This window comes from Carassius gibelio, chromosome B6 (genome assembly GCF_023724105.1).
Source record: "Carassius gibelio isolate Cgi1373 ecotype wild population from Czech Republic chromosome B6, carGib1.2-hapl.c, whole genome shotgun sequence".
NCBI lineage: Eukaryota > Metazoa > Chordata > Actinopteri > Cypriniformes > Cyprinidae > Carassius > Carassius gibelio.
The window spans coordinates 9,864,902-9,884,844 of NC_068401.1; the positions used below are offsets into that span (position 1 = coordinate 9,864,902).

A 19,943-nucleotide genomic window follows, 5' to 3' on the forward strand; every position below is an offset into this window, starting at 1 on the left:
AGGCCATTAGACTGAATCAAGATGGCAAAAATCAAGGGTGTTTTGACAGGTTGACTGGATAAGCTGGCTACAGAGCATTTTGAGGTTTATCGCTCCTGTGTTATAGCTCAGTGCATAGCTTCCTGGCAGGTAGAGCAGAACAAACTGTTTGGGATGATAACTTCCCACCATGAACGACCGTCAGCCAAGACGAGGGGGCGAGAATGCCAAACCTCACTACTTCACCGAAAGATTCATCACCACTCCTGCAACTGTGGGACGACTGGACGAGTTTTTTCAGAGATTGATGCATTGACTCAGGTATTAAATGTCCTTAATAAACCTATAGATACAGTAAATCCCAATATCATGCCCTGACATGACCCTTCAAAGAGTAAAAAGGAAATGTGTATTAAAGACTTTCATAACATATGCAACAGAATCTTTAAAATACTAGCAACACAAATGGAGTAGTATCTTTCATGTCGACAGCCAACTCCATGTAGGATGACCTGTGAACCAAAACTGAATGCCTCAGAAGTATGTACAAAAGAAAGTAAAAGTATGTCTTGGAATTTAACCAGAGAGGCAGCTACTCACAGAAACAAAAATGATCACAGAAACAGAAATGATTGCTATTCGCTTAGTAAAACATGGCGTGCTTTCCAACATTGGTAATGGAGCACACTTTGGAACATTTTTGTCTATGTCCTTCATTTCAACATGTTACATAATGAGTGGAAACACAAAAGTACTGTTTGTTTTCCCAAATCTTTATGGTTGCCTGGTCAAAACAGCTTCATGTCAATGAAGTTGTAACAATTTTCTTTTCAAAGACTTGAAAGCTGTGTGGCTCAGGCTGGCACCTGTAGTCTGTTTTTTGTGCATTGTGTCATTGGACAAGCATGGCAAACATCCCGCTGCTTCTGAATGGAGCAACTGTATTTTCAGTTGGTCTGCTGCGTTAATTGGAAAGTCCACACCCAGAAGTGAACAGAGGCTCTAGCTCTTAAAGTACAGGAATATACACTTACAACAGTACATAGGCTGTAGTGAGTCACAGTCTGGGTGTGTGTGTGTGTTTGTGTGTGCAATTTTATGCTAACTAATCCCAACATAGGCTGGACACTAATAAACCTGGGGTTTTATTTCCAGGAAGCCACCTAAACACATGGCAGAAAGAGGAAATGACATAACTACTCACAATGGCTCTAGCTTATTGTCCATCTCAACTGCACAAATCTTTAATGCACTTTCATTGGAAATCTATAGGGTAAGATATTCGCTATAATCTTAAAACAGGCAAACAAACAAACAAACATGTATAGCCATTATTAAACATGTTAACAATTAGACTTTACCACAGTTTTTTTTTTTTTTAGAAAAAAAAAAAAGTATACTAGGGATTTTTATTATTTGTTTGTTGATTGTAATTTGAGATATGAGCACTGCACTCAAAAAATATTGCGAGCTCTCGGGAGATAGTGGTTATGCAGGGTTTTAAATTTTGAAAGAAAATCAAGTTATGACATTAAAGAAAAAAAAATCCTTGGATGAATCGCTCACGATGATATCTACAATAGGTTTCGTGCTGACTTTAAGATTTTAAGTAGCATTTCATTTTTATTTTTTTACACTTAGCAATGTAAAACTCAGAATGTCCTTGAAAGAAAATGAATGTACTTGAGAAGCAACACTGTATTTTATTAAGACTTGTACTAATATACTCTTTCCTGAATATGTGTTTTGTCTTACTCCGTGTCTTATTTTAACGTTTTCTTTTCATATAGCACAAATAAAAAAATATTAAATATAACAAATTAAACACAAGGGACAAAATATGTCTGTGCAGTAGTAAGATGAATGCACCTAATATATTATGCGATGTTGCTTCAAAAAAAAAAAAAAAAAAAATCATTTTTCCCCCCCGGAAAATATTAGTAAATCTTTCAAATGCACCAGGAAACTAGAAAATTCCACCCAAAGGAAGGGTGTTGGCAACACACAACCAGAAGTTTTTCTGTTTAGAACAGTATACAAAAATATCAACTTCACCTTACTGCTTATAAACCTCTTTCCATTGCTATATAAAAGGTAATATAAGCACATTACAACAATGTGCTTTTTGTTTTTATGAAACAAGTGACAAATGATTCTCTCTTCTAATCTGTAACATACTGGAAAAAATGCAAAAGAAAGAAGTGACACTGAAAAACATCCATGTTCTGATTTATTCTGCTCTTTCATCAAAAAAAGATGAGCAACCAGACCACTTGTGAACTATTCTAAGCCATAGATTTCTATCTTTTTTTTTTTTTTTTGCTGTCATCTTGACATTTAGATATAAAGCACAGGGCTGTGCATGTAGTATTTCTGTTCAGTCATTTATGTACACAGCATTAGAGAAAACTGCCACTGGAGCTGTTCTCGTGCCTGGAATACTAACAAGCCAGTCTACCTATGCTATTAGGATAGTTTATTACTGCTAAAACCCTTGGCTATACATCAAGATCCGAGAACAATCTGGAAGCCATCCAGAAGATGTCTATCAGCATAGATCAACAGTGTACATCAAAATCCAGAGGCCATTTGAAGCATTCCAAAGACATGAAAAATTCAAAACATTTCCTTGAAAAATCACACCGTCTCACTGTCTGCTCTTAGTAGCTCTCTCTCTTTCAAATACTTGGAGACATAAAAAGAAATCTAGCCATTCAGTGTTCTGAAGAAATCAGATGACTTTTGGCCATTTGGCTGTGATCCGTTATTTATTAATTCTGCTGGAATAACTGTCTAACTGGGGCACGGGGGAAAAAAAACAGACTTCATTAAAACTTTAGTATGATCAACAAGCGTTCTAAAGCATAATCACCACTGAACATCAAAATAAACCAACCCAGAATATTAGATTCATTTCATAAGGGGGAAGGTTTGACAGCATGCCAGGCATCTGTTAATCTGAATTCCAAATATAAAAGAGGAGAGCCATTAAAAAAAATAAAAAGAATAATTCAAAAAGTTACAGACAGTTGATATCATGATGGTGAAATTCATAGAAAGTGTCTTTTAGAAGCTACATGATGGATGGATGGCCATGGGCAAAACGGTCAGAAATGCAGCTTCAAACTTTCAATAAGATAAGGTTATGAGTTTTTTTTTGTTATATCTGTAAAAATAATAGAGAAATAACTGACAATGGGTAGGTGAATTAATGAAAATAAATAAATAAAAAAAAGCAGCACAACTGTTTTCAGCATTGATATTAATAAGAAATGTTTCTTGACTTAAGCACTAAATTAGCATATTACAACGATTTCTGAAGGATCATGAGACCTTGAAGTAGAGATCGACCGATATGGGTTTTTCTATAGCCGATGCCGATGTTTAAAGGTCAGGGTCAGCCGATGGCCGATATGTGCTGCCGATTTTTAGGGCCGATATCTTGGAGTCTTCCTCTTGATTTGCATGCTAAAATGTCACACTAATAATAAGTGTATGCACAACCTTTCTAAACTTATCATCATTTATTGAGCACTGACTTGAACCATCTCTCGAATCTTAATTTAGTGCACTGCACGGTATTAAAATAAAAAAATTTATCCAAAGTTAACCAAACAAATAAATAAACTGACCAAGTATTAAATATATATATTACCTGTTTTATATATTACCTGTTTTATATAAGTCAATCATTTACATAAAAGTTTTAGAGCATTTACATTTATCAAGTAGAATTTTAAGTTTGTTGGAACATAAATGTAAACGTAAATATAAATTTAAATAAATACAATTTTAGAAATAAAAATCAATTAAACTGAAAAATATAAAAAAATAAATATATAAAAAATAAATAGGCTAACAGTAGTGCTGCAAACACACTAGCAACTAGCAACATTTGTGTTTGGTATAAATGACACAGAACATCTAAAGTTCATTCTAATTTCAAACTTACATCGCAGTTTGTTCATTATTAAAATAAAGTCCAGTCAACCAAACATTTAAAAGGTTACACTGTTCAGTTTAAATACACCATATACCGGTCCTCTCTGGTGTTATGCCAAGGACGTTTTGCTCATGTGAAGAGGATGATTTGTTCCATCTAGATTACACACATACATACATAAGTTTTATCTTTTTTTTATTAACATTAAATTATTAAATTAAAATATATGAAATCAACTTCGTGCACATGGCATAATATCTTCTTTTTAACATAATACCCCGACTTCTTATCTCTCAGTCTGCTGTGATGAAGTGTTATCGTCACATAGCTCTCAATCCCCTGAGCGCAACAGGGGATGCTCGGGATAGTTCATCCACAACTTTTTTCTTCTCCTGTTCATGAAGATCTGGCACAATCTTTTCACTCTGACCTCTTTCCTTCATCATTACATCTGACAGGGAAGCCAAAATGCGCAGGGTGTTCAAGCTCCTCCGCTCCGCATTACCACTGAGTGTGGACTGAACATGCGCAATTTTTTTTTTTTTTCTCCATAATTCAATCCGCGGGTCACATGTGTGCCGAACCGAAGATATTGATCCGAACGGATCACGGATCAATGATGATCCGTTGCACCACTACTATAGTGTAATTTGAAAACACTGCATTTTAAAATACAACAACGGGCACCACGAAACAGTTTAAAGAGGCGCATTCAGCGGTCTCCTTGACGGGAAACAGTCAACAAAGTAACATGAACTCCAACGTATGGCGCGCTCTCTTCATTTTATCAAATGATCATAATCACATTTATTCATTTTACAGTCCTGCTAGTAGCATTTTATTCACACTAAAACCCCTTTAATTCTTGTGATAAGGCTTTTTTTCCAAGTGGCTTTTGCACATAATAATAATAATAATAATACCGCTGCAGACGGATTTTGCAGAATTAAGGTTATCACTTGATCGTTAATTTAAACGACGATCGATCATGGAAATTAATAAATGTTGACATCCCTAAATACAAATGAGTTGGATGGAAAACTGGTTTTTGTCTGCATCAAACCATGCTTCCGAACAAATGTTATTCACCGTTCTGGGCAGCTCCAGGACAGCTGTCTCTCCGAGCGCGGTGCTGTCTGTGAGTGGGGCGGAGTAACGGAGCACTCAATCACGCTGCAGTGTTTGTGAGAGCTGCCAACTTCTCCACTCCATTTACAGAGTGAAATTCTCTGACTACCTTTATCTCCCAGGTCTGTTGTTGAATCTTCCAAAAGTTTTGGCTTGGGGTGCTTCACATGCAGTGGCAGCAGCAGCACTTTCCACAGTGCCAATAACACGGGGCTGCCCGCAGACTTGCCTGACTTTAAATTGGCGCTACTAAACACGGATATCGGCAGATATATTAAAAAAATGACAAATATCGGCCCGATATATCGGCCAAGCGATATATCGGTCGACCTCTACATTGAAGACTGCTAAAAAGCTGTTAAAAATTCAGCTGTCATCACAGAAATTTTTATTATTATTATTATTTTATATATTAGAACAGAAATCAGTTATTCTAAATTATATTTGTATATATTTTTTTGAATTATATATGACAACATTTCACTTCAACTTTCAACTTTTTGAACAAATAAATGCATATTATCGACTCCATGAAGCATAATCTTTTGAATGAGAATACATGTACATATACATGTATAAACACATACATGTATATGAAATGGAGGGAGAGAAAGGGGCATTGGGATTGGGACATGACATGAGCCTGATTCGAACCTGTATTACTATAAGCATGTAAACTTCATATTTTAAATATACACTGCATTGCATCCATATTATGCATTGAAACAAAGTTTGGGAACAATGTGCTCATCAATGGTAGCATACCTGTGGCTGATCTGATCAAATCCATGATGACTGAATCGGCACCCTTGGTGTAAACTGTGATTTGCTCAGTCAGTGGGTGTTTTACCACCACTGACATCCTTTTTCTTGTGGAATCAAACCCCAGTGTGTGCAGAAGCTCAAAGCTCAGCTTGCCCAAGTGTGGAAGCTCCACGGTCACCTGGTCCGGTAAACGGCCGACAAGAGCACACTTATAGGCCCGAGCTGCATAAACCAACGCTGCCTCGTCTGGTGACTCTGCCTCATATCTGAGCTCGCATTCATCCTGAGCCAAAGCTTTTGTTTTATCAAAGTTGGGTGGGACGGGACTGAAGGCATGCTGCAGGTCATGCTCCGGACGTTTCTCCTCCTTCAGCTTTGTGAGTGTGCTTTCGGCTGAGGGGGAGGACAGCATGCTGCAGCCCACTTTATGGGAGGACGAGCGGTTGGTGGCCAGACTGGATGAGCTGCTGTTGTTGGAGCCAGAGGTCAGGCGGCTCGGAGTGAAGCGCTTGATGAAGTCCTCGATGGTCTTCACCGGAGACTTCAACTCGTAGCGACGCACCTTGATAAGATCCAAGAAACATTTGTCAAAACAAAACTCCTTAAATATTTGTGTGCATTTAATAATGTAGCCAACTGGGAGGATGTTTTGTTAATCATTCTATAACAGATGGCAAGGCAAAAAAATTTAACCGCACATACAACGACCTCAATAATTTTTGGAATACTTAAGCATACTGCATTCTGAACTCAAATAAAATATCAAACCAAGAAAAGTGTTTATTTTAAATGAAAGATTCACAAGACTAAAAAAATAATTACTTTTTTTGTTATGAATTATTCTTTTTTTTAATAAAAATAATTAAGATGTATTTAAAACAAGAAAAATTTAATAAATTAAAAATGATAAAAACATACAAACACCAGATCAAAATTACAAAAACTATTAAATAAAATTAACATTAAACCAGAACACTAAAATCAAATTTCATTAAAATTATGAACACAAACTATAATAATAGTATATCACCTAGACACTAAAATAACACTGGTGTGAAATAAATCCACTAATAAATCACTTTAACAGCAAATGGTTCAAAATTATCGCAAAAACTGGTTTCAGAAAAGTTAAATTGGTTCTAAGAAAAGCTATTAATTTGTTTGTAGATGCTACTTGGTTTACTTTACATTTTAATTAAAGTTAATTTATATATTTATTAGGGCCAGGTAAGTTAGTGCGTTATTATCATGCTAACGCATTAACTGATTAATGGCGATAATTATTTTATCGCGCGTTTATTCTTACGAAAGGTCCATTGTTCACTGGCTCTGAATACACATACGGACAATTCATGGGTCACAGGAAGGGATGCTTCTGATCAAATTATTTAGGCCAAGCATCAACATTCACAAACCACTGTCCACTGTTACTTTTAACATAAAAGAATGCAACGAGCTTGTAATCATGGAAATAGAAAGTTTCATTTTAGGGGCTAATAACCCCTAAAATTGTTTGCATTGGGGTCGCTTCGACCCGCGGACATGAGAAACAACTGCAGACTTGGCAACACTGGTTGGCCTTTACTACACAATCTACACAAAATTGATTTAAAAATCGGAGGCGATTCTTTGTCGATTTTGTGTAGCTTGTTGGTGGACTATGGCTCTGTGTAGTAAACGCCGCTCCACCTGAACCAGTGTTGCCAAGTCCACTGTTGTTTTTCATGTCCGTGAGTTGAAGCGACCCCAATACCAATAACGTGATGTTTAGACCCTTTAAAATGCGAATTTTACCAAGGCAACCCTGCCAAAAAACGTGTATTCTAACTCGGGACACAATTTTTATCGGGGGAACCTCCTGGAAATGCAATTGGGCTAGTTTTGGACTAGTTTTGAGAAGCAAGTGGGCAGGATTTGTTTTAAAAAACCTGGCAACCTGGAGATGTACTTCTAATCACAGGATTGCCTTTACTGACGAGATGCGCATAACAATCGCATTAGATTTTTTGCACAGCCCTACTTTACAGATAGATTGCTTTTACCGCTCCGAATATTCACACAATCATGCAGCACGTATCAGAAAATCTGATCTCCGGCACGGTTAGCGCGCACAGTTACTGATCTATATATAACTGAACTGCGCTCTGGCCTACCTCTTCCAGCAGGAACAAAACGATCACACTAGTCAAACCAGGCTTTGGGGTCAAAATCACGGTTGAGAATGCCTAGTGGTAGCACACCCTAATTCTTTTCCCGCATCCCGCACACACAAGTCTCTACCCGCCTATCAAGTGTTGTCCTGCGCTGCACTCTACTGCGATGGGACCCACGATCGTGCAGGTCTCTTATAGTAAAGTCCCTGTTATAATGTAATGACTTGTTTTTCTATTTTCTATAAAAACTTTATTGTCCTGACAGTGACAAATAACTTGTTTTATATTTAATTACATTAATGTTATAAGTTGATATTTTGTCTACAATAAATATTTTAACTGCTACTATGAAAAAGGAATATTGCTATAAAAAGCACCTTATTTACTTTTGTTCATATAGCAGTAAGCATACTATTAAATGAAAAAAAGTGCACAATACACTACTTTTGAATGCATTCTAAGTTTTGTGCATAATGTGATTAAATCGCAGACAATAATGGGATTAATCACGATAAAAAAAATTGTTGCCCAGCACTAATATTTATATATCTATTTATTTATTAAATATTTCATTAAGATTGTGTTTGACAAATGTAAATTAATTTACAGAATTAATTTATTCACAACCGCTCTCAGAAGAGAGGATTAATTAAAACAACTGCGATAGAGAGACTGCAAGTTAATGCAAATGAATTATGGCAGAACTTTAAGCAGCCATCAATTTAATCAAACACCAAATGCAAATCACTCAGCCCAAGATCAGACTTGTATTATAAAGGGAGGACACGTCTTTGATCGCAGTATCTGCCTGGTCTTAAATACACGTGCTAATGCTGGAATGGCTCCAGAAAAGGTGGATTTTGAGGGCATCTCATGCCATAAACTAGTAGAGGGCAACATTACACATTTGAAAGATAGAATATTAACATCTTTTACTCAGAAACAGGAAGTTGCTCCAATTCTCACAGCACAAAACCACCAAAGGAAGTTAACTGCGGCCAAAAAACACCACAGCTACACACAAGACATTAATAAATTTGTGTGATCAAAATCTGACATGAGACACTTTAGTTGTCCTGAGATTTAAACGAATCTCAATCTTAAACCGCTATTTAACCGATATCCATGACCTCAACAGCTATTAGTAAAGCATGATACATGACAAAAAAGCTACCAGGATTGAAATGACTATACAACTGACTATTTACTTTCTGCACAGACTTCCTCTCAACGGAATGTCCTGAATTGCATCACATTACTGACGTAAAGTAGGTTGCAAATGTTTCAGTTAATTCCTGGTGGTCGGTCTGCTTACCTTCTGCCGGGGTTGATTGGGTGAGGACACAACCACAGTGTTGCAGATAGTGAGAGCAATGAAGAAGTCAAAGACGTCACACAGGTCAGGAGGGATCTGGTTCAGGGACTGACTGTGAAAACGCATGAACTCCATCTGACTGCTGCACTCATTGACTTTATCCATGAGCTGGGGATCTGGAGTAATATCCTTTTCCTGTCAAACCGATAAATAAAAAAGAGCAAATATGGTTAAGCATTGGGATACTGAGTGATACATGTACAGCTTAAGGTGGAGAAGATATGTTTTTTTCTAACCATGGGACTGCTGAAGGCAGTGTGTTTGGACAGAATGCTGGCCCGTTTGGCTTCGGCTCTGCTCCCGGTGCGACGGTGAGATTTGGTGCTTTGTGATCGCAACACTACTTTTCCACTCTGGTGGCTGGTGACGCTGTCCCGCCGTGGAAGGGTTCCACCATGAGATGTACAGTCCTCCTCTTCTGAATCCATTTCTTGGTACATAGCAAGCCTCTTCGCTGTGGGAAAGACATTCTTTGAAACATTTGGCCTGTACGTTGAAGACCTAAGGCTTCTGCCACTTTTTTCTTATGCTAGTGTTTAATCTGAGCTGCCTTACTGGCATTCATTCATTCATTCATTCATTTCAATACACACGCATTTTAGTGCGTTTAGTTTAATAATTTTTTTAATAATTTAAAGTCTTTTGTGCTAACCAAGGCTGCATTTATTTGATTAAAAAACTATAATATTCAGAATTTGTATTACTATTAAATGCACTGTTTTCTATTCTAGTGACATTTAAATGTATTCCTGTAATGGGACAGCTAAATTTTCAGCAGCCATTACTCCAGTCTTTCTAATATATTGTTTTGGCGCTTAATAAAAACATTTCTTATTATTCTCAATGTTAAATATTTAATATTTTTGTGGAAACTGCAATCTGCAATCCTCCCAGAATACTCTAACAATTGTAAAGTTTCAAAGTACAGCGTTAATTGGAATAGGAATTTGTAAAATTATAATGTCTCTTAATTTTGTTTAATTTATAATTAATTCTTGCTGGATAAAATTATTAATTTCTTTTAAAAAATAATTGTGGGTAACACTTTAGTTAAGGGACCAATTCTCACTACTCATTTGTTTCTTATTAGCATGTGTATTACTAGTGACCATAATTTACCCCATATCTAAAGTTAACAACTACCTTACTAACCAGAATTTATTGAGACAAAAGTAATAGTTAATAGTTAGTTAATAGTGAGAATTAGTCCCTGAAATAAAGTGTGAGCTAATTCTGCTACATGTATTTGAATGATCTTCATTTGCAGGCTTTTTGATATGTGCCATTAATTGTAATCACTATGATTAATTACATTAATTGGCATATCATGTAATTAAATCTATTAATATTTTACATGATTGACAGCCCTATTGTTTATAGAGTGTAATGCTCATTTACAGAGAATTAATGGTGTTCTAACTACATTGACCCTTGCTTTAAAACTGAAGATGCTGAGAAGCCTAACCATTGGCATCATGCGAGTACTCGACTCCTGCCACAGTACAACGGCGAAACACCATCTTGTTTTCTGTGAGAGTGCCGGTCTTATCAGAGAAAATGTACTGCATCTGGCCCAGGTCTTCTGTGATGTTCAGAGCCCTGCACTGGAGGTGAGAGTCTGTTTCCTCATCGTACAGCTCCATGTCCTGATGGATAAAGTACACCTGGCATATCTTCACTATTTCAATGGAAACAAAGAGCGAGATTGGGATCAGCACCTGCACCAGAGAAAAAGAGAAGTAGAGAGGTTTGTTGTAGGTTCGTGCAGGGTCATCATTTCAACTACCGCTGAGCCTACAAACCAGGTGGGAAATAAAGGAAACGTTCATCCAAAATTGAAAATTCAAAAGTGAATCATTATTTAATTGCATGGTGACTTAAAATCGAAAAGAATTAGATTTCTTCTACATACGGAGCATCAATGATAATCTGAAGCACATGGTAACATTCCCCTTACACAACTTGCTTTTCACCTGCAAAACTATAATCATGGTCAGGAAGAGATAAATGGCTGAGACCACTGGAGATAAATCTGTTCCTTCTGGGCTCAGGACGTCAAAGACAGGCCTCTTATCTCCATACTGGAACATCCACAGGCCATGTCCTAGAGGAGGAGGTTTCAGAGACAAACACTTGACTGTATATGGCATGGTAAAATGGAATCTTTTTTTTTTTTCACTGAAGATGTTCAAGGAATCTAAAAATGTTGAATTAAACCAGAACAAACCACTGCTTCCTCTAAAACGCTTCCTCAAATCAGATACATTCAATCAGTCACTGAAGAAGTATTTCTATTGTGGTAAAATGCATAAAAATATAAATCTTTTGCTGAAAAAGGAATTAGAAATGGTTTATACTTTAAAATAATGAGATTGTCTGAAATAAACATTTCCACATGCTTAATAAAATACTTTTAACTTCATCTTGTTTGATTATGTTTTTGGTTTTAATTTGGGATATAATACAAAGATAAGATTATTCATAACAGATGAATCAGCATAAGAGCTTCACATCACGTAACACTTTAGTTAAACAACAACAACAAAAAACAACTTAAAACAGTAACTTACACAATAGTAGGTAATATTATATGGAGAGTTTTAAAACAGCCATTATATGCAATAGGGACTTCACAAGCACTTCACTTGACCGCATTAATGACTTAGAAGAAAAACTGCCCAAATGCATTACGTACCGATGGCGGAAAAGAGGCACATGACCAGAAGGATGATGACACACCAGAACACATCTACATTCATCTGCCGCTCCAGTTTGCTGCGTTTATAACGAGGGCCGTTGTTGTTCAGCATTGCTTTTGTTTCATGACCTAAGAATCAGAGCAAAGCAAAACATTCACTTTTTGTAAAAATGACATTAGCTGCAGCAGTCAGTTATCAAACAATTTCTATGTAAACATGAAAATTACAAAATCACACAATATTTGCAATTTTTTTTTGTCTTAATACAAAGTATTTAACATACCTTTTTGATTCTTTCATACCATTTGTAAAGTTTTTTTATTTTATTTTATTTTTGGTGACATTTAAATATAAAAATGTGTAAAATTTATAATACTAATGATAATGAACTAATGATAAAAAAAAACACTTTTTTGTGATGGTGATTTAATTACAAAGATAAATGAGCACTGTTTGACATAATACATCATTTGAAATTTGGTGGAAATGACACTTTAGTGGACAGCATGTAAAATGAACCCACTGTAGAGGACATTTCCAGTCCTGATTAGGGAAGAAGCAGCGTACAGTACCTGCATAGATGACGATTCCTACAGCCTCCTCTGTGTTTCGGATGGTGCAGCCCCTGAGCAGCAGATTGTCTTTGTACAGGCCGTCTCTCCTCCCACTGCGATGGACTCTGTCATATACACCATGCAGGTTTCATTTATCACAGTTGCAACACAACAGATCTGCGAGGATTACACACAATCTAGCTCCAATTTGAATTCATCATTTGCTAGAACATCATTAGACAGGAAGCTAACAGAAAAAGTATGCTTTACGTAACGTATTGCCAAGGGATATCCACATAATTCTGCATCCCTTGTTGCTGACCACACCGATCCATAATATTTGACAGTGCACAGGGTTTCCCTCAGGATCCCTCTTTGCAGCACAAAATCAACAGTAAGCCATGATCTCAGTAAAACTGCTCTGTACACAGGTAAAGCCCTGAGGCACTGGAGCTCACATTCAGTCAATGCAGCACTTTCTGTAAAATCCCAAAGCCGTGTCATAAAAGAACTGAGCAAAGTGAAAAGATTTGCAGGATAAATAAGAGCGAAGGAGTGGTGGGGAATGAAATCTTAAATCCAACGAGACCTCCGATCTGAAGGTTGCGTGTGATTCCAACAACGGGAAAGGGTTCAAAAGGCCCCAGGGCTAAGCTTTCTGTTAAAATGCAAATTAACTCATGCTGAATGCTAAACACCTGTGGAGGGAGCTCAATAAGCTTTAATGCAAGCACTAATTCCAGTGCTAAATTCAGGATTACATCCGTTAGTTAAAAAGCTATTCACTGATGCTTAACTTTTCCTTTTTGTTTTTTATTATCCGACAAGGCCACTAGCAAGTTTTTTTTTTTTTTTATTCCATAGTAGTGCACTTATCTTTGGGCTTGGCCCTGGTTCATGCCCAATCTTGCCATATTAGCTGTATGTACACCCCATGCTGTCAATCACAGTTCTGGTTTAGCTCAGAGCCATCTTCCTATTTGTTAGTTTGGACAAAAGGGTTAAAGTATGGTCCAGTTAGACTTTGATGGTACAGTTAATATTGTGAAATATTACTACAATTTTAAATAACTTTTCCATATTAGTAGATTTTAAAATGTAGTTTGTTCATGTGATGACAAAGCTGATTTTTTTACAATATTTAGAATTTTTAAAATGGAGAACAGTTGTACTTATTTTTGCAATATTACTGTTTTTACTGTGTTAAAAAAACAACAACCCTGTTGTTTACAAGAAACTTGCTATAACATTTTAATATTAAAAATCACTTTTATAAGGTGTTTGAACACAGTTGTGTGGAAGCAATGTGAAAACAACTAGCCTATAAATGGTAAAAATCCACCCACTCATTGTTTTATAATCCTAATAAATCATAATCAGTCTCTCCACACTAGCAGTTCCAATTTATCACTACTATGCATCATAGTCAGGGAAAGTCCCACCCATTTGTGACGTTCTCTGCTTTATTAGTGCATACACAGTCCTGAGTGAGAAGCTCCACCATTACGGTTTTCTTGATGTAGCGCCAAAGAACCATTAAAAGTGTTGTGTGTTGATGCACCAACAAACACATGAGTCTCCATAGACCACTGAGGACACGGTGGTTAAATTTCATTTTTCGAATAAATGGAAAAGTCCAATATGAGTAAATACAAATCTGCTTGTTCACTCATTTGCTCAAAATTACGATATTTTTGACTCCATTTGAAGGGCACATTAGTTACATAATATTTACCATTAAGGTGATTGGACCAAACAACATGCCCATGCCCCCTCCAGGTATCTCCTTAGCATGCATTGCACATATTCGCCAGCTGGGATGGGATGATATCTTAATGCAATAATCTGTCTCTCCAACAAGACACAGTCCTTGGCGCCCACCATGCATTATGTACCCCCTTTTGCTCCGGTAAGCCACTTTGACAAAAAAAAATAAAAAATTCTGGCAGCACACCAGAAGCATCTGTTCTCCATCATCCAGGGAAATAAAAATGTCATAATCCTTCTGGTTCCTGTCAGCTGACTCACTGGCCCGGTTTTCATTACTATACCATGTGCAGCAGGTTTTCATCTGAACACAGGAGATATACTTCAACCTATACAGCTTTACTACTGCTACAGCAGTCTGCTCAAATATATTATGCATGCTAATCTCAAGCCTTTGGCCTGTATGTGTTAGCCACCATTTAAGACTTTAAGACTGCAAAATAAACACTGTTCAATCTTAATCCACACTTTGAAAGTCTAAATACCATATTAACAAGCCTTTTAAAAAAGTGAGAATAGAAGTATTCCTGGCACCACTCAATGAAACAGGGGCATTTTCCAGTTTGATAAAGTGATTTAAAGAAGATTTGGTAGGATTTTAAATATCCCATCAGATAAATTGACATATACTGAAAGATACAGGCTTGATAGTAAAATGACTGACAGTTTTAGAATTAATTTTGTCATTACAAACCTTAAAGCGTTAGTTCAACCCAAAATTAAAATTATGTAATTAATGACTCGCCCTCATGTCGTTCCAAACCCTTAAGACCCCCGTTCATCTTTGGAACACAGTTTAAGATATTTTAGATTTAGTCAGGGCTTTCTGTCCCTCCATTGAAACTGTGTGTAAGGTATACTGTCCATGTCCAGAAAGGTATGAAAAACATCATCAAAGTAGTCCACGTGACATCAGAGGGTCAGTTAGAATTTGTTGAATGATCTAAACAAATTAAGACTTTATTCAGCATTGTCTTCTCTACCGGGTCTGTTGTGATTGCGTTCACAACACTGCAGTTCTATTCTATTCTATCAATTCTAACTAACCCTCACGGGGACAAATACTTGTCAATACTTGAGACAAACAAAAAATCTTTTTTGTTTGTTGTTGTTTTTACAGTCAAACACAAAATAAAACAAAAAAACAAATATCCAATTTTTTAATGTTATTTTTGCTAATTAAATAGGTTAAACATTTGTCTTGTTTCCTGAGGCCACAGGAAGGGCGCAATGAGCAAAATAATGCAGCTCATTAAATTGTCAACGCAAGGAAATTGCAGTCTATTAAAAAAAGTGCATTCCCTCTTACTTACAGATTCGAAAGCTATATTACTCTTATCTGTGTGACCAAAAACGAGGGAGTATTTCAGGAGTAAGTGAAAGTAAACGATTAGTTGACTATTAGGGGACAGCCCTAATATTTACGGATATAGCAAGGGACAGTGGTGAAGGAAAATTGTTATTGTATTGTACTGTATTACTGTACCCATAGTAAAATTATAAGTGTCTATACTAATATGGCATAAATTGTTACAGTCAATAATATGAATAATAATAACAACATAAGGAAGGATCACACATTTTTTCCTTTAGAAAATACATTTAGCATCTAAAAGCATCAGTTTACAACAAACGTGGAAAAACATTCCACTTCAGAAGCAGCATGTCAGCATTATTTATAGCCTCTTTCCATCTCAACCATAACACTTACAAGCAAAGACCAATTCCTACAGCACACCAGCAGAGAACGTTGCTGGTGAGAGGTGGCATAAGGTACAGTAGAATAATTAGGTAGAATAACAAGGTTGAAAAGTCACCAGAATAATGCTAGAGTAAGGGAAATACACACTGCCTCTCCATTACAACTGTATTAAACTGGATCTATGTGGGTCACAAAATAACCATCCAGCCCGTAATTCGAATCTCGGCAGCTAATGGAATTTTAATCACTGCCAGCAAAACAAAACAGTGAAAAGATCTGTTTTGTCTAAATGGTTTGTAGAAATGATGATTAAATATAATGAAGGCGTACAAATTTCCAGATGGGATATTAAGTTATTAGCTATACATACACGGTTAAACTAATTTACAATACTCTGATTTAATCAAGTAAAGATTTTAGAGTGTAGAGCTATGAATTTTTTATTGGAACTAATAATGATTAATGCCATTAATCATGATTAGGTTGGGCCATAAATTAAACAATAATGTAAATGCAATTAAAATACATGAATGTATTATACTTACATGTATCCACGAAATCGGTTGAGGTCATTGTTGGGCTTCTCACATTCAACAACACTGTTGTATTTAAATGGGTCAAACTCACAGTCCTGCAAATGAAAAACAGGTTTGCAATTTGGGATCTGAACATATAAATATTTCAAATTAAATGATCAAAGGACAGTTCACCCAAAAATGAAAAGCCTGACATCTAATCAATCTCATGTTGCTAAATTTAGTCTATTCCTCAAACAAATCTTTTGGAAGACTCTGAATACGGACACAAATAGGCAAAAAAAAAAAAAGTTTTAACAATTTAATGTTTCATATTGTTCAGTATCGATAATTATTGACATTTTTTTATAACAATAATAAACCTCCAAATTTGTGAACGGTTTTCTAAAAGTTTAAACCGTTTCAACTTTGCATGGCTTTCTGTATATCTCTTGTGTGGCACACGAGCGCAGTCTAGAAAGTGCAAGGAATATGCATTGTGCGTGAATGGCTTGGTTTTGGTTTTAACCCAATTAAGATCTTCTACGCATTGAGCTACTATATTTGTCTAATATTTTGATTGAATGACGCAGTAACTGTGTGTCTCGTGGGCTAGCTAGAATAACAAAACATTAAACTACGACCGCACTTACACCACCACATCTCATGCTCCACTGATGACGCTCCCTGACGTGTCGCACACCTAACATTCGATTGTACTATTTTTGGATGTGCACGTTTATTTTAAATTCGACTAATACACTTTTTTTTATTCACAATCTAGTCATCATCACAGGCAGACACAGAACTCATGTTCGTGTTTGTGTGTTCTGTCTGTGTCACTCAAAGCACGTGCCTACATCGTGCACTATATCAAACAATTTATATATCGTAAGGTGTACAGTCGATAAATATCAATACCCTTTTATCACCCAGGCTTAGGCACAAGATCTATTAACTAATATTTTTGTATGAAGCAATAGCAGATGGAACTTTTTCTGACATTCACTTTTTTTTGCCACACCACTCCTTATCATTCAGTTTTTGTTGTCAAACTGTTCAGATAAACTCTCTTATTGACATCTTGAGACGTAACAAATAAAGGGGGGAGGACCAGTGAGGGAAAATAATATTTGACTTTGGTGAGTGGTGTGGAATTACTAAAGTTTTCTCAGTGGGCATGCACAGACCATCTGTATACACACACTCTCACATTAACTGTTCTTGACACTAGCATGCTTCTATTCCGTTCTTTACTCAACTTATGGGATTTCACAACAAACACACCACAGTCCTGAACACTCACCAGGTCGATAAAGCTGCGCACCACCTGCCTCTGCTTGAGGTTGGTTTCACCATCCAGTGTGGCCGTCTCAATGTGACACAGGCGGTCAGGGTCGCTACTGCTGAGCAGCAGAACATCCGCCGGGAGAATCTCGTTGCAGCGCAGACGAATGAAGTCTCCGACCCGCACCTCTTTCCAGTATTTCTCAACATACCGTTTCTCACTCCTACAAAGCACACAAACAAACAAATGTAACTTACCCTTAATCATGTCCCAAAGAAAAGAGGCTTTGTTACTTCACAGAAGCCGTTGTGTCCTAATGCCTTCTATTATTGAATATTCAAATCATTAAATTCAATTTTACTGTTCAAGTTTAGTTGGAATTGAAAGATGGATGGAAATGTTCTAGAAATATAGAAAAACGTCAGATTCACTGACAGATAATACCACAAAAAACAAAACCGAGTCAGACGTTGGTGAAAACATTTCGAAACTTCATCAGGACAGACTATACAATATACATAAATTTGTTTTTCTGACCCACTGGAGTAGGGGTGCTCCGATCATGATCGGCCGATCGTTAATGCGCATCTCATCAGTAAAGCCAGTAAAAAGTTGTTAACTGAGAAGATGCGCCAAAAAACGCTGAAAATGAAGTGGATTTGCGCATCTTCTCTATTAACAAATGGCTCTGTGTAGTAACAGCTGCTCTGTGTGAAATCACGCACCTGATGTAATTAACCGCTGATTAGAGAACCGGCTTTACTGACGAGATGCGCATTAACGATCGGCCGATCGTGATTGGAGCACCCTTACACTGGAGAACTGTGCTCTTAAAAATAACGCTCTAGAAAATGTTCAATTTTCTCAATTTGCTTAATTTAGCATAAATGCATTTTGACACTTGCCTCTGCTGCTGGTGTTGTTTTTTCTGCCATAGCAGTGAACGGATCCGTAAGCAGTAAAAGCGAAAAACAACAAGACCAAACAAACTCCACACAGGACTGAACAATAAACAAACCACAACTGCGCTGTGTTCAAAACTGGGAGGTTAGTGTTCATGGTGCTGGCCTAAGATGATGGGCAACATGACGCCTATTTCAGGAGGACAAAAATAATATTACAGGGCTTTGGCAAACATGGCTGCAGGGACTCTGGCTCTCTGAACGCCGCTGCTGAACAAACCTTCCTTCTGTTTCTTTTCCCGCCCTTCTACACATAAGAGCACTCTTTTACTGCCACGCGGGAATGTAGGGTGACCTCTTACACAAACTTGGCTTCAAGAGTTGTACAAAGTAAAGGAAGAACTAATTCTCCATGGTTTAAGAGGAAGGAGAAGGATTCACCTGATGGCAAAGGAGGAGAGGTGAAATGATGGCCACCAGGTTTCTTTGAGTCTCTTGGCAAACAATAGAGCGCTGCAGGAATGTATTTTTGTAAGCCGGTTTCATCAATGGGTTTTTTTTTAATGGGTTTTGGGTGAAATGTCTGAAATAAGGTCTGTGGTTAACACAAGCTCAAGATATTTAAAAATGTTTTGGAAAAAAAAAGCCAATGGAAAAAGCCAAAGGAAAAATCCAATAAGGGTTGTTGTCAAAGGCCCAAGGATGATATGTCTCTCATTGCAGTGCTTTTGAGGAAGACGCATAAATGACAAAAAAAAAAAAAAACTGCCAAAACCACTCATATTTTCGCGGTATCTCAATTACATACTTCACCTTAAAATCAACTCTGAACCTATGTTTAACTGTACTACTGATTACAGGCACATGACTTTGAGGGTTAAACAGGTCGGACAACATCCAGCTCTAAGTATATAAACATATCACTGAGAGGAAGCAGGGGCAGACCACGGTGGACATGAGGATGTTACACTGATAATGCACAGTTTAGCTAATTCTGGTTAATTCTGGTTACTGTTAAAACTGTTGAAAGTTAAGGATTTGGAGGAGGCGCTGGCTTGTAAACATACATAACTCAGATAATGACACATGGACAGAAAAAAAAAAAACAGTCAGAGAGAGAGAGAGAATTAAGATTAGTGAGATAATACATTTGTAAACAAGGATGACCATGAG

The 19,943-nt window shown here is 36.9% G+C and overlaps 1 protein-coding gene across 1 annotated transcript in view; it reads right to left on the minus strand.

Moving 5' to 3' along the window:
* Positions 1-19,943, minus strand: part of LOC127959626 (phospholipid-transporting ATPase VA-like) — a 53,233-nt gene that overhangs the window by 20,252 nt on the left and 13,038 nt on the right. Inside the window, exons 2-10 of the mRNA XM_052558908.1 lie at positions 17,887-18,091; positions 16,611-16,696; positions 12,615-12,721; positions 12,039-12,170; positions 11,317-11,447; positions 10,809-11,061; positions 9,580-9,797; positions 9,284-9,478; positions 5,816-6,377 (exon numbers count right to left, since the gene is read on the minus strand). Coding sequence (XP_052414868.1) covers positions 5,816-6,377; positions 9,284-9,478; positions 9,580-9,797; positions 10,809-11,061; positions 11,317-11,447; positions 12,039-12,170; positions 12,615-12,721; positions 16,611-16,696; positions 17,887-18,091 — 1,889 coding nt within the window. The remainder of the gene's footprint in view (positions 1-5,815; positions 6,378-9,283; positions 9,479-9,579; positions 9,798-10,808; positions 11,062-11,316; positions 11,448-12,038; positions 12,171-12,614; positions 12,722-16,610; positions 16,697-17,886; positions 18,092-19,943) is intronic.